The following is a 14732-nucleotide window of genomic DNA, read 5'->3' as shown; positions in this document are numbered from 1 at the left end:
GACTCTGTGTCCAGTTGGAGGAAGAGAGCCAGTTTAAGAAGCAAGTAGTGATTCACACACACAGAGCACATAGAAGATCACATACAAAACAAATCATTTAACGTGCTACTTTAATTACGATGTGATTTGAGAAACTGGTTAATTAAACGATTTTAAGATGAAGTTTATGATGTTCTACTTTAATGACAAAATAAACTACGTGATTAAAGTGGAAATGTCGAGATTGTGCTTTTTCCCCACTGTGTGCCTTTTTTTTCTCTGTACCCTAATAAGCTTTCATACGACACTCAGATGGTGGGCTACAACTCGACTTTTCACGGCGACTTTGATATGTGACTTCTTTTCTATTTCTGGCACTGTACGATTTTGTGAACGTGATCTTTCAAGTTTCTCCAGCACGCTATGTCACTCGATCAACTTCCTTTTGTTGATTACACCACGGTTTATTTGAACAAATAGTATGTTTTTCCTTTGCCTCCACTTGGTATTCGCTGAAATTCTTCTATTTCCCCCCGTGCTTTTCCCATTGTCTTTTCACAGAAGGCTGAGCTTAAGGGCGATTTATATTGATTTGAATATTCAAAGAGGTGTAATTCTGGGAGGAGTTGGGGCGTTACATAATGCGCGTACACGAGCGTAACTTTTCACGCTGATCGGGATTTATGTAGCGGAAGAACACAGAAGTTGGAGTACACACAGATTCCTGCATCTGGATTTTTCTTTGCGTAAGCACATTTCGGCTTTTGTGCTTACGCCATGTTATAGTGCGAGTTCTACGCACGGCGTTATACATGAGGCCCTGATGCCTTAAGACAAATGGCAATTTTATTAATATTAATTGATGTCTAAAGATATTTTTAAACAAACACAATTTGCTCATAAGAGGGATATTGCAACAATAGATCAAAACGGAAAGGAAACTTTATATGATTTATTACGTGAGAGGGAAAATAAAAACACTACATACTTTATATAGCTTATATACGTATAGTACCTGCCAAATAATCCAAAGAGTACACCGCATGTGTTTCGCCCTAATTGGGGCTCATCAGGCATGCACACCTAAGCCGGCTCTTACGGCGATTGAACATTGGACATCAACATTACGCCACAAAGGCTACTTCGTTTATTTTGCAGGATGAATATTTTCATTATGGTCAACTATTGTGGAACTAAAATGAATAATATACTTTATTGTCAAGTTGTAGTGCATGCACAGTTCCGATCGGGCCGTGCCGTAAAGTAGATTTTTTCCTTTTTAATGTTTTTTTCATTAAGAGCATGCGGTGTATGTCACTACCTGGTTCCCGTTGCTGGCCCAATCTGTTAAACGCATGCGTGAACACTTTACGGCATATTAAACTTTCAATACGCCTGTGCGCGCAAATAGGGTAGGTAAGCAGATCGGGTAGCGACAGATACGATGCCACTGGATGACTTAACTTCCAGTCCACTCCTGATGACCTCACTTCCGCCTTCCCTCTGTGTCATCATCTCCGGTCCTTTTTCCAAACGTCATTTCCTGTCCGTCTGTTATAAAAGTCCCCCTGGTTCACCCAATCAGTGTCTATTGAAGTCTGTTATGTGCTTGTATTACGGTGCAGAAGGACGAATCAAAGTGACCTACAGCATACGGGACAGCGTCCCAAACCTTTACGCGAGTCTTTTGTGTTTTCCGTCTTTCACAGCGACATGTGTTGTTTAGGCTTTCGAAACGCCGGGGTAATTCTAAAATGAAGGAATCCATCATAACGTGAAATGTACCTCTTCCGAATTTTACTTCTGGATCTTGGGATTCCTGATCGTCTGCTTCTGCTTCAGATCCGTCGGACTCAATTAGATGTCTTTGGTCTTTTGCGACGCAGACCTGATTTGAATGCTGCGGGAATTTTCATTTAATTTGCCGCAGCTTTAGCCTTCCACTGTTCGGGGGCCCCTGACAGTTGTCACGGTTGACTCCCCCTGGTGGCGGCTCTGGTCGTGTCTGAGAGTGTCATGTGATGGGGATAATTGAATCTCAAAGGAAGTTTGACTATGTGATGTCATTTGTTTTTGAAATTCTTAATAATTTAAGAAAAAAGGGTGGAAATGTTTTGAACGTCCTTCGTAGAAGATTTACCCCTCATACAAAATATTCTTTAATAATAATGAAGCTCAGTGGAGCACCAAGGCAAAAATTGAATTGCCTGTAACATGAAGACAATCAGAGCACCTGCACTTCACAAGAGATCATCCACCTGCAGCTAAACCTGTTCAGACCCCTAGCCAGGACTTGGAGGGGAGAATAACCAGGAAAAGCTTGGGTTGCTGCTGGATGTGGTGCTGGTGAGGCCAGAAGGGGGCGCTTACCCTGTGGTGTGTCTGAATGTGGATCCGAGTGCTGAGATGGGGACCCTCTAAGGCAGACTCCTGTCAATCATGGAGAATCCACTGCATCCACTGAACAGGATCATCTCCAGACAGAGGAGCAGCTTCAGCGACAGACTGCTGTCACCGTCCTGCTCCACTGACAGACTGAGGAGTCACCACACTATGTGACTTGGGGGGTAAACGTTAACATTATACAAAGTTATTGTCTGTTATACCTGCATTGTTATCACTCTTTAATTTAATATTGTTCTTTATCAGTATGCTGCGGCTAGAGTATGTGAGTTCCCCCTTGGGATTAATAAAGTATCTATCTATCTGCTGTAAAACTGACACTGCCCTTCAGATGAGATGTCAAACCGGGGGTCTGGACTCTCGGTGGTCATTAAAGATCCCAGGGCACCCTTTGTAAAGAGTAGGGGGTATCCCGATGTCGTGGCTAAACTGCCCACCACATCCCCCTAATCATTACCTGTGTCTAATATTCTGTCTCTCTCTCTCACCCCTTCACCATCTAAAAGCTGATGTGTAGTGTGCCTACTGGCACAAAAGTGGCTGCAGTTGGGGTGGTGTATTGCCCACCTCAGGATTACTTTGATTAATGGTGTTCACTCAGTATCTTCAGAGTCCAATTCCCATGGGGTTTCTCTTCATCGTGTTTAATTTAATTAACGGTACCCACTCACTATCATCATAGTTAGAAAATCGGTTTGCCCCGCTCCATGTCCGTAAGGGGAGGTACTGTTCAGTCCATGCTTGTTCCCCCGGACCATATACAGAAGAGGCGCCCCGGCCGGGGCCGCCACAGTGTACATATCTTGGACACAACCATCGAACTTCTACAACTGTCCTCAGGGTCGGTACGCATGGCCCTCAGATAACGGTGCCCTTTGTCGCTCTACTCTATGCCCACTCAAATCCCTTAATCCTTTTGTTTTTGCGGAGTATTTCCTTATTTATTTATATTTTGCATTTTTTGTAACCTTTAGTAAAATCCTCCTTTTTAAAAATGTATCTGCAAGCTGCAGTCATTTTTTTTGTGACGCTCCGCTAATTAATTTCCCATTGGGAAGTTAAAGGATGTTCTTGTTTTGTTGGTCATCTGCACAGCTGGGCATCTCCTCCTGCTTCCAGCTTAAAAATGAAGGATTTCAAAATAAATAAATAAATAAACGAAACCGCTCATTGTGCAGCCTTTTCTAATAGGATTTCCTTATTGTCTTTGCAGCCATTATCTGGCTCTACTTTAGACACACGGAGATGGAGCGCTTCGTTAGAAACACTGACTAAAATTAGCAGAAAGGAAGAAAGAAGATGATGTGTTTTAATCTCGTATGTAGAATCAGTTAATAGTCAATAATAATAAAAAAATAACTCCAAAATACGGTCTCGTAATCACATTCATAAAGGGAATAACACATAATTCAGATGAAATGTCAAATAATACAATAGATGAATCTTTGTGGGAAAGAACAAAGGAAGGAAATTGTAACCATTAACTTTACAGTGGAAACAGTTTATGGAGGATAGTAAAAAAGCGAAGCGTCTCCATAGAAAATCTGGGATTTGTTTGGACTTTCCTTAAAAACCACGGAAGTCTCCAACGCTGAGGTCTACATGTATTTCTTAGATAGATAGATAGATAGATAGATAGATAGATAGATAGATAGATAGATAGATAGATAGATAGATAGATAGATAGATAGATAGATAGATAGATAGATAGATAGATACAAGCACGAGAACTGAAATTAAGGCAAACAGAGAAGCGGAAACTAATTAAAAATAAAAATACGACGAATCTGAGGGCTCATTTAGCTCGACGTCCTGCAACGATTTTAAGTAATCAGATGAGGAAAACGAGACTAAAGCTGAGAAGAGAAAGAAAGAAAGGTGAGCAACACATGCAGCCTGCTGGCACCAGTGGCCGAGGACCCTCATGTTTTGCCCCGCATCACTGGCGTCCGTCGGATGAATATTTCCACTGTGTGGCTATCAGTGCAATGGACGTTGTTGCTACGGGAACAGATCCCTCGAAATGCGCGCTCAATTAAAGCGTAACAGCAGTGCGCTTGCACAGACCGGTTTCTTGGGTTGAAAACATTTGATCCTGCCGACTACACTCATTAGGCCACATCATCTGTTTGATCACTGATAGTCAAGATGTGTTTAATGGCATTATGATCTGGGAGTGTATTTTGTTGAGCACATTTGGTTCATCGGGTTGAAGCAGTAAGCACGTGTGGAGAAGTAGGGGCCCACTCTAACCCACGGAGTGCCCATCAGCCACAGCACTGGCTCTCCACAGGGCTGTGTGTTGAGCCCCCTGCTCTATACCCTCTACACTCATGATTGCATTCCTGCCCACTACAGTAACACCATTGTTAAGTTCGCTGATGATACCACAGTAGTAGGACTCGTCTCTGTAAGGAATGAGGTGGAGTGGCTGACAACGTGGTGTAGGAATAACAACTTGCTCTTAAAATGCAACCAAGACCAAGGAACTCATCGTGGACTTCAGAAAGAAGGCAGACAACATCCAGTCACTCATCATCAATCGGGACTGTGTGGAGACGGTCTCAGATTTCTGCTTCTTACGAGTCACCATTAGGGAGGACTTGACCTGGGGAACACACACTGCTGAGGTAGTGAAGAAGACGCAAAAGAGACTCTGCTTCCTGAGGGTGCTCAGAAAGAACAACATCCCTGAGAAACTTCTGGTGTCCTTTCACCGCTGCACAGTACAGAGCATCCTGGTCTACTGTCTCTGTGCGTCGTTCTCGAGCTGCACAATAGCACAGAAGAAAGAGCTCCACAGGGCCATTAAGGTCACCCAACGGGTAGTCGGCTATCCTCTCCCCTCACTAGAAGAACTACATAGTTCCAGTTGTCTCAGGAACATCAAGAAAATTCTTCAGGACCCATCACACCCAGGAAATGCATTGTTTGAACGCCTGCCTTCAGGCAGATATTTCAGAGCCATAAAAACTAAGAAAAAAAGACTGAGAAACAGTTTCTATCCTTCAGCCATCACCATGCGGAGTGCTGCTAAGTGGTCAGTCTGACCGATTGCACCTTCATTCTAAGTTAACATTAGATAAGGGACAAGTGCAATATAATGTATGTATGTATGTATGTATGTATGTCCATCCATTCTCTTCCACTTATCTGAGATTGGGTCGCAGGGGCAGCAGCTTGAGCAGAGATGCCCAGACTTCCCTCTCCCCAGCCACTTCTTCTATCTCTTCCGGGGGAAACCCGAGGCGTTCCCATGCCAACCGGGAGACATAGTCCCTCCAGCGTGTCCTGGGTCTTCCCGGGGTCTCCTCCCGGTTGGACGTGCCGGGAACACCTCGCCAGGCAGGCGTCCAGGAGGCATCCTGATCAGATGCCCGAGCCACCTCATCTGAGTCCTTTCGATTTCGGAGGAGCATCGGCTCTACTCTGAGCTTCTCACCCTATCTTTAAGTGAAAGCCCAGACACCCTGCGGAGGAAACTCATTTCAGCCGCTTGTATTCACGATCTCGTTCTTTCGGTCACTACCCAGAGCTCATGACCATAGGTGAGGGCAGGAACGTAGATCGACTGGTAAATTGAGCGCTTTGCCTTATGGCTCAGCTCCTTTTTCACCACGACAGACCAATGCAGAGCATGTATGTATGTATGAGTGGAAAACATTGTTCTGCTGTTATGGACAATTGTGGATACTTATTTTATTCCCTTATTTTTGTTGTAACTTGAGTAATTGTGCTTTGTTTTTATTTTGATTTTTTATTTTATTTTTTCTGCACTGGAAAATTGCACCTAAAAATTTCGCTGTACAATGTCTCATGGCTACAATGACAATAAAGATTTTAATTATTTTATTTTGGATAAAGACGTGGCAGAGACGTGAAGTGACTGGCACGTAGAGTGCCCCAGGTAGGGGTAGGCAAGTGAAGCGAGTTTTCATTATGAAAATATCACTGCTTCCAACACAGGATTCTGGACCAATGAAAGAGAAGCAGTAAACGCTGCACCACCCACATAACCTTTCAAATGCGTATTGGTTTTGATGGTCCCTACTTTACAAATGGATGTGCATGCAGAGCTATTAGGAAGCATTGGTTAAAACATCTGAGCCTGAACAGCGTGACCTAAATAACATTTTTTGCGACCGTTAATGTTAATTATTCATTTAAGAATGAATGTGCAATAAACAAGATTGCGTTCCTTAGCTACGGTGCCAAAAATGCCACATGGCTCTCCGTTATGGTGGGCAGGTGACTCCTCTTTACATGAGAGCCAGGGCTCTGGGCTGCAGGAGGACCAGTGGCCACTAGGTGGTGCTCTGAGCGGATGGTCACAGGGATTCTAGAGGAAGGATTTTAAATGTAAAAGGAAGACACGTCTATTTTATAATAATAGAATCTCGTATGGGTGTCGTAACAAGAAAAGAGCTCCAGCCGCTGACGATCATAAAGAAGGAGATGCCCTTGAATGCGGATTTTAGATGCCATACCTATAGAGAGAAAGCAATAAAAGGTTGCTATCTGCCATACACGTGACAGGCGTGATTTATAGGTTGGTAAAATTTGCACGCACCAAGGTTAAAAAAATAAATAAAATAGATATGGCCTGACTTTGGGTACTCAGGGAGTCGCATGTTTTATTTTACGAGGGGCACTTTGGAAAAGCAGAGATGTACGATTTTCAACCCGCAGGATGGACACTGAATCCAGGTTTTTTTTTTTTATCATTAGTATTATTATCCTCCTTACTGTTATGCTTCACATTGAAAAAAACGAGTCAAAAATGTAGAATTTTTTTTCAACAAGTATAAATGTTATTACGTGTGCCACACACGTGCGAGTAGGAGGCAGTTAAAAAAGGCCTGAGTAATTGTAATACCACCACCGACCAGGGGGTGGCGGAGTGTGCCGACTGTCTTTCTCAGTTACTTGCAGACGATTCCCGGGAAATCCGGCCAGGTTCTGGCACCCTCGATGACATCACTTCCGGGTTCGACCCTAAAGATGACGTCACTTCCTGAACGGGCCTTTAAAGCCGCTGTCTTTCCTGTCTTTGATCAGTTCTGTTTTGGACTCAGTCTTGCGAACAACTCTGTTTAAAAATGTCTACTTTTTGCAGCCAGGACACATTATACAGGTATATAACAGAAACAAATACGATACGAAAACTTCAACAGGAACACAGTGGGAAAGGTGCGTCCCCAGTGCAGATGTAGTATGTGTCCTCTGTGTGACGTTTTGTGACAGTCACCAACGCGCAGTCTGACATCACAATCGGGACGGTAGACATGTGTTAGCCCTTTCGGCCCTGACATTCTATTACTACTACATATATTTGCAGCTATTTTTGTAAAGCACAGGTACGTTTGCAGCCGTTGGCACCGGGCGTGCACTACTATTAGCGTAGACTGGAGAGAGGTGGCAGTTGCTTTGGGTGCCGCCTGGTGGCATACAGTCCGCGAAACCCGGAAGTGAAAATGGATGCTTCTGCGCACCACATAGTGAGTAGCTGCTATTGTACAATAGCCACCAATTTTTGAGCTTCCTAGACACCCCAAGTTAGAATCATTTTTCCCATAAAAACAGAAAATCCAGGGCCGAGAGGGTTTTTAAAATTGCGCACTTTTCTCATGATATTTTTTTTCGGTTACTTGAACTTGAGAGCGTAGAATGGCGGCGCCGGATCCGCTTGCATCCATTGCAGGTTCCCACAGTGCAGGGGTTAGCGACTCCCACAGTTCCCTGCCCTGACTGTTGATTATTGACTATTGCCACATTGTGAAGAGTGCTTAGGGGGCTATCGTCTTTCTTGTCCTTCCATTTGATGGCAATCATTTTACCTTTTTTTTTTGCCATGCACCAAAGTGACAACCAGATTCACAAGGCCCATCGTGGCGGTTCTGTCACACAGTTCCACCATTGTCTGAAGACCAATTCACATCGTCAATACTGTCACTTGATTCACCTAATGGTTCAGATTCAGTCTGTTCTAAAACTGACCACACTGTTTCTCAATTACACGCCATTGTGGGCGTTGGTCGAAGGCTCCACCCCATTCATGAATATTAATGAGTTACATTAGCGTGTCAAAATGTATACAAATATTCATGATATTTTGCAGTCTAATGTTATTGTATCCACTAGATGGCAGCACACAGAGTTAACACTGTAAAGCGGATCATTACACATCACCCCAAGTTTGACTCGGGCTTAACCCTAATTACATAAGAATTCTGAGCCCGAGTCACGCGGAGGGGTATTGCCAAGGAAAGTTAAATTAATGGAATTGGCTCCAGCTTGCCCACAATCCTGCTTAGGATAAGAAAATTTAGTAAATAGCCTAAATAAAACAGCTCAGTAGGCACCGGACCTGCAAGAATTTTAGAGGGTTCAGGACAGATGTGAAGCCACCAGGAAGTTTACTGCTACATGTACTCCTGCTGTTGCGCCACTTACCTTCCTCCACTGACAGGGGAGCAACTATGCCCACGGATTTTGGAAATTGTGTTAACAACACTTTTTATAGATCCGGCCATTTGATGGTAGGAGGGAAATGGGGAGGTTGTTTCCCAGGAAGAGGTGGCCAGAGAGTCCCTACGAGAGTCAGAATGGCAGAGTGGGAGTGGCTTAGGGTCCCGTCACATGGCACGACTTTTCCAGCAACTTTCACTTGCAGGCTTCATTTCGATAGTCTTAGCAAATCAGATGCAGTTGTGGCGCTTGTTCACTTGTTTTCAGCCACAGACGTTGCCCAACAGTGATATCACCTCACACAACTTGATTTTCAGTCGCAGACATCAGTTACGTAATCTTAAGTGCAGTCTCCTGTCACTTTGTCATGTAGTTTGCCATCCTATAGTCCAACCAATTTGCTACTCGAACGGATATAATCACACAGGGTTCTGTTTTTGTCTCAAGCCGATGGGGTGGATGTGGAACATGGGTGTTTTGGAGCCATGCAAACCTAGGAGAGGGTCATGTCTCGTGTCCAGTGTTTTAAGTTTTGTCACACACGTGCACATAGGAGGCAGGTAGAAACAACCAAAAGAAGGTAATTCCACACCAGGCCAGGGGGTGGTGGGGTGCAGTAAACCTTTCTCTTTTATCCCTGCAGACCAAACACGGGAACTTCTGACATCACTTCCAGTTTCTGGGCCCGATGATGTCACTTCCTGTTTTGATGACATCACTTCCAGTTCCAGACACAATGACATCCCTTACGGTTATGGGCCTGATGACATCACTTGCAGTTCTCGGCCCGATGACATCACTTCCAGTTCCGGGCCCGATGACATCACTACAAGTTTCTGGGCCTGTAGATGTCACTTCCTGTTTTGATTAAATCACTATAAGTTTCTGGGCCCAGTGATGTCACTTCCAGTTCTGATGACATCACTTCCAGTTCTGGACACGACGACATCACTTCTGGTTATGGGCCTGATGACATCACTTGCGGTTCTGGGCCTGATGACATCACTTCCCTTGCCTTGCCTTAAAACCCAGCCAGCTTCCTTCTGTGAATCAGCTCTGTTGTGGACTCAAACGGTACCTTCAATCTTCACTCGTTGCAGCCTTTATTCAAGTATCTGGGTGGCTGCCCCAAACCTTTTTGACGTGTCAAGGCGTAGCGTTTCACACTTTCCATGGCAGAATGAGATTGTGACTGAACACCACACTGGCTCTGTCAGGCAGCACGTTATCGGCTGTCAGTTAAGGGAGGAGCTTGTGATGTTCTGGAAAAGCTAAACTGCTGGAAAATCACCATGGAGTCGTGTAGTTTGTCCTGCCCTGCGATTACTTGATGTGTAATCTAACATCCTCAGGCCACCGGATCACCAAACAGTCATCCAGTTTGACATCCCCTCCAACTAGAAGTGATGAAATGTGCCCCCAGGACCTACTCCAAAGGTGACCGAGAGGCCATGTAGGATGGAGAGAAGGCAACTTGAAGACAGCAAGGGGTTTTTACTCCGACGCTGCTGGTTGAGTTGCTTTGCTGGCACAATGTCTTTAATCTTTTGTTTTGGTGGGCTGGCATCCCCAGAGTAATAAAGGCTAACCCTAATCCTTAGGGGCTGGGATGTTAAAGATGTCTGCCAGCAGCAATTCAGGGGAACACTTCTGACCCAAAGGTGATTTTTGAGGTTCACCTCAGAAGTGACACTTAGATGGGCCTTAAGGAATGCACCGTACACTTGAAATGAGGAGCCATGTCTTAAGTAGCCACAGTGCTATGGAGGGACTATTTAGTGGCTGGACCACCATTACCCTGGCATAGTCAGACCCACTGTCTGTAATCATTTCCCACAGTGCAGTTCTTCTAGTTTAGAGGGATTATGTAATTCCAGTCAGTGTCGCTTCCTGATTTGCATTTGCTTCTGTCATTGTGGCTGGATGATCACGCATTATGTAACGTTTTAGTGGATATTTATTGTTTTCACACAGGATTTGATTATGTAATTGTAAGCCCACTTTTAAACAATGTTCTTTTGAGTTTATGCTCTCGGGGAATGGAAGCTTTGATTATTTTTAAAAATACAATTGCCAAGTAACTAAACCTTCACACGTACTTCCCATGAAATTTACAGGCAGTCGGGGCTATTAAAGTGAAGGAGTCTCACAAAAACGTAATACGCTGGTGGGCCAACACTTTATGACCACCTGCCTCTTAATATGCGGTTGTACAGTGCAAGGCAATATAGAAGGATTATAAAAAAAAAATTTATTTGGAGGAACAGGAAAAATGTAACAAAAAAGTTCACAGGCAGCAGGACATAAGCGATATGAAGACCACAAGAAAATCCAAATAACAGAAGCAAAAAAATACTTGAGGGTCATGAGATCAAAATCAAAGAAAATACAAAAACTCACAAATCCACCCAAAATCCACCAGGGAAACCACCTTGGACTACAATTCCCAGCATGCCTTTACAGGCTGGTCCCTTGGCCGTGATGGACAGGCAGCTCCGCCCTCTTGGGAATCCACCCACAAAATACAAGAAACCTAAGAGAACTGCAAAACTTACATAATTACAAAATAACTAGCCAACCCGCGGCGTACCATACGCCGCATAATCAGGCTGGTTTTTAAATGATTTTTAAGCACTGGGAGAAAATTAACATTTGAAATATCGGTAATGTAATAAATCAGCAAGAAAAGCAACATTGTAACAATGCACGGAACGAACCAACACACAATCGTCCGTGACTGAAAACTGGCGGACCGTAATCGCGCCTTCTCCTGCCAGATGGAGGGATGGGGGTGCACGGCGCGGAGTGTGGAACGGGACGAGAGGAGGACGACGTCCATTCAGCTCCCTCTGTCATGCTAGTCTGCTGAATTCTCGTTCAGTATGTACTGCCCGCTCATGTGCCCACCTCCAACTCGTCACTTGAGTCGTTGGCTGCTTTTCTAAATATAATCCACCAAGACACCCGACCACAGTAGTAGCGAGGTGTGCACAAAGGGTAGGGACGCAAGCAGTGGGAGCGTATGAGTCGCACTTAGTGGGAATTCCACGGTTTGCAGCCCGAATGGGGTTCAACGGCTTACCCACGCCTAGACACACGGTCAATGTCATGCATAATTATTTATTGAATGCTAAACACTTCAGGAAAGACACGGTTGTCTAAAACGGGTTGGTGTGAGAATACAACAGTAAGCGAATGAAAAGATGGAACTCTGGAGAGAGCAGAATACAACACAATAGTGAACCCGCGGCATAACAAACGCTGTGTGGCTCAGATGGGCATGCGGACTCTTACCACAGACGAAAGGGACTAACTGGGTGGGGTACTGAGTTTTTGCGTCCGGGCAAATGGGCAGGCAGTGCGAATGCCTAGAGAGCGAGGGTAGACGCCGGGCAGTGAAAAAGGAGTGTTGGTGGGCAGGGAAACGTCTTCCGTGTTCCTGCAGGAGCATCCAAGAAGACGCATGTTTGTCGCGGATGCGAATTGCTGTATGTAGCGTGTAAAACAGTTTGCTATGGTGCACACGGTCGTGCATCGTAACCGAAAACTCGGCTTTTAAAGACTGCTTACTTCATTGTGCTTTAACCTCAGTTGTAAAGGATTGTTTTGAGGATCCCATGGGAAACCCCTCGCAAACCGTTTCACACGCTGCATATGGCGATTCACCTCCGCGAGAAACACGCCTCTATGAACAGTCAACGTAGCTCGGAGGTGCATGACATGCACATGACATTAACCTGACCTGCACTGCATGTGGCCTCTCCGACAGACGAATATTCCTGTAAATGAGGCCATTTTTTCTGTGTCGTCGCGTCTGAGTTGGTGGGCGTGGCCCTGCGAGTTGTCGTCATATCCAATGGTCTTGGAGTTGATGGGCGTGGCCCCTTCCTGCGTGCGCCATAGGTGTCTCACTTGTCGGTGGCTTAGTGAATCCACGCCCCTTCCGGCGTGCTTTCCATGGGTGTCTTGCCTTAGTGAATTATATATATAGATAATAACTCTTTACATTTATATAGAGCTTTTCTCAATACTTCAACCACCACCTGGATGATGTGACGGCAGCCATTTTCACGCCAGTATGATCACCACACATGAGCTGTTAGGTGGTGATGTAGTGAGAGAGACAGAGAGCCAATAAGAGACAGGGGTGATTAGGGGGCTACAAAAACCAGGCCCTGGTGGGCAATTTAGCCAGGCCAACAGAATACTCTTTACGAAGGATTCCCAGGGACCTTTAATGACCACAGAGAGTCAGGACCTCGGTTTTATGTTTCATATGGGGGATGGTGCCCATTTGTACAGCACAGTGTCCCCTGTCACTATACTGGGGCATTAGGACCTGAGGGTAAGCGCCCCCTGCTGGCATCACCAACATCTCTTCCAGCAGCAACCCAAGCTTTTCCCAGTTTGTCTCCCATCCAAGTCCTGGCCGGGCCTGAACAGGCTTAGCTGCAGATAGATGACCTCTTCTGAAGTGCATGTGGCTAATTAGATAAATAATAAATGCTACCAGAACACTAATAATGAAAAACAATGAACAATAAGAAGAAGAAAATAAAAGAGATAAAACAAAGCCATTTAAATATAAGCCTTGGCCATAATAAGAGCAAGGCCAGGCTGCTTACGTTCCATTGCTTCGTTCCTCACCCCTGCTCTCCATCTTCATTGCCTCTGTTAATGAATTCTCTTTGTTTTTATAGCTTTAGTTTCCCTGGGTGGTAATTTGAGTTTGGGGGTCTCTCTCAAATGCCCGCTACTGCCCACAGCCCATTGTCAGACTTGTACATGCAATGTCACATACAGTACACTTTATGCTTAGGCATGACTGGCATGACTGACCTTTTTTCGCCAAGGTGCTGTTTGGTTCGTATTTCTCAATGAGCAGCTGCACTTGTTCCTGCTTGAGTGGTGGGTACAGTATTTCGTTCAGCCGGGGGTCCCGCTGCTTCGTATTTATGAATTCTGTCATCTGATCGGTGGTAAGGAAAGGCTTGCTCTTGGCACCACTAGGACAGAGAGGAAACGATGTATTAGATATTCCGCATTAATATTCTCTTTAGAGACAAGGAAACTCTGATGAAAACATTAGGGCTCACAAGAGACCTGCCCTGATTAGGCAAACTTCAAACACATGCATGGAATCTCTGATGACTACGTTCAATTTGGTATTTTAAGGAAACCTGTTTCCCCCTGCAGACCTGCATTTAGAGGGAGAAAAAGACACCATGAGCTCCGCTAACTTGTGATTTCCTGCAATTAACTTTAATGTTCACCGATGGGTGGGGTCAGAATGAGCGTCCGCACAATCCCTGCAAACTGGCTCTTCAGTCCTCGCAGAAAATAGGGAAAGGGGGGCTTCACCTGGAGTATATCTAATAGTGATTCTTTAAAAAAAAATGTCAGATCTATCCATCTATCTATTATATAGAGCCTTTCATGTCTATCTAATATATAGTACCTTTCATATATATCTGTGTATCTATTATACAATGCCTATTATATCTATCTATCTATCTGTTTATTGTATAGTGCCTTTCAAATTTATCTGTTTATCTATTATATAGTGCCTTTTATATCTATTTATCTATTATATAGTGCCTTTCACATCTATCTATCCACTTATTATATAGTGCCTTTTATATCTATCTAATATATAGTGCCTTTCATATCTATCTATCCATTTATTATATAGTGCCTTTTATGTCAAATATATAGTGCCTTTCATACCTATCTATCTAATCCTGCCAACTATGCTATCTATCTATATAATCCTGCCAACTATACTAAAATTAATATCTATCTATCTAAAGAGCTTCTGTAAAAAGCTAAAATTTCCACCTGGAGCCGAATAAAGTTCTCTTGAACTGTTCTGTATAGAAAAC

The 14732-nt window shown here is 44.3% G+C and overlaps 1 protein-coding gene across 3 annotated transcripts in view; it reads right to left on the bottom strand.

The window, feature by feature from the left end:
• LOC120516513 (1-phosphatidylinositol 4,5-bisphosphate phosphodiesterase beta-1) overlaps positions 1-14732 on the bottom strand; it is a 487951-nt gene that overhangs the window by 154706 nt on the left and 318513 nt on the right. For all 3 annotated transcript variants that reach the window (XM_039738227.1, XM_039738228.1, XM_039738229.1), the window contains one exon: positions 13690-13856. In XM_039738227.1, the coding sequence (XP_039594161.1) occupies positions 13690-13856 (167 nt within the window). The remainder of the gene's footprint in view (positions 1-13689; positions 13857-14732) is intronic.

Source organism: Polypterus senegalus, chromosome 16 (genome assembly GCF_016835505.1).
Source record: "Polypterus senegalus isolate Bchr_013 chromosome 16, ASM1683550v1, whole genome shotgun sequence".
Lineage (NCBI taxonomy): Eukaryota > Metazoa > Chordata > Cladistia > Polypteriformes > Polypteridae > Polypterus > Polypterus senegalus.
This window is presented reverse-complemented; position numbering and strand designations above follow the sequence as displayed.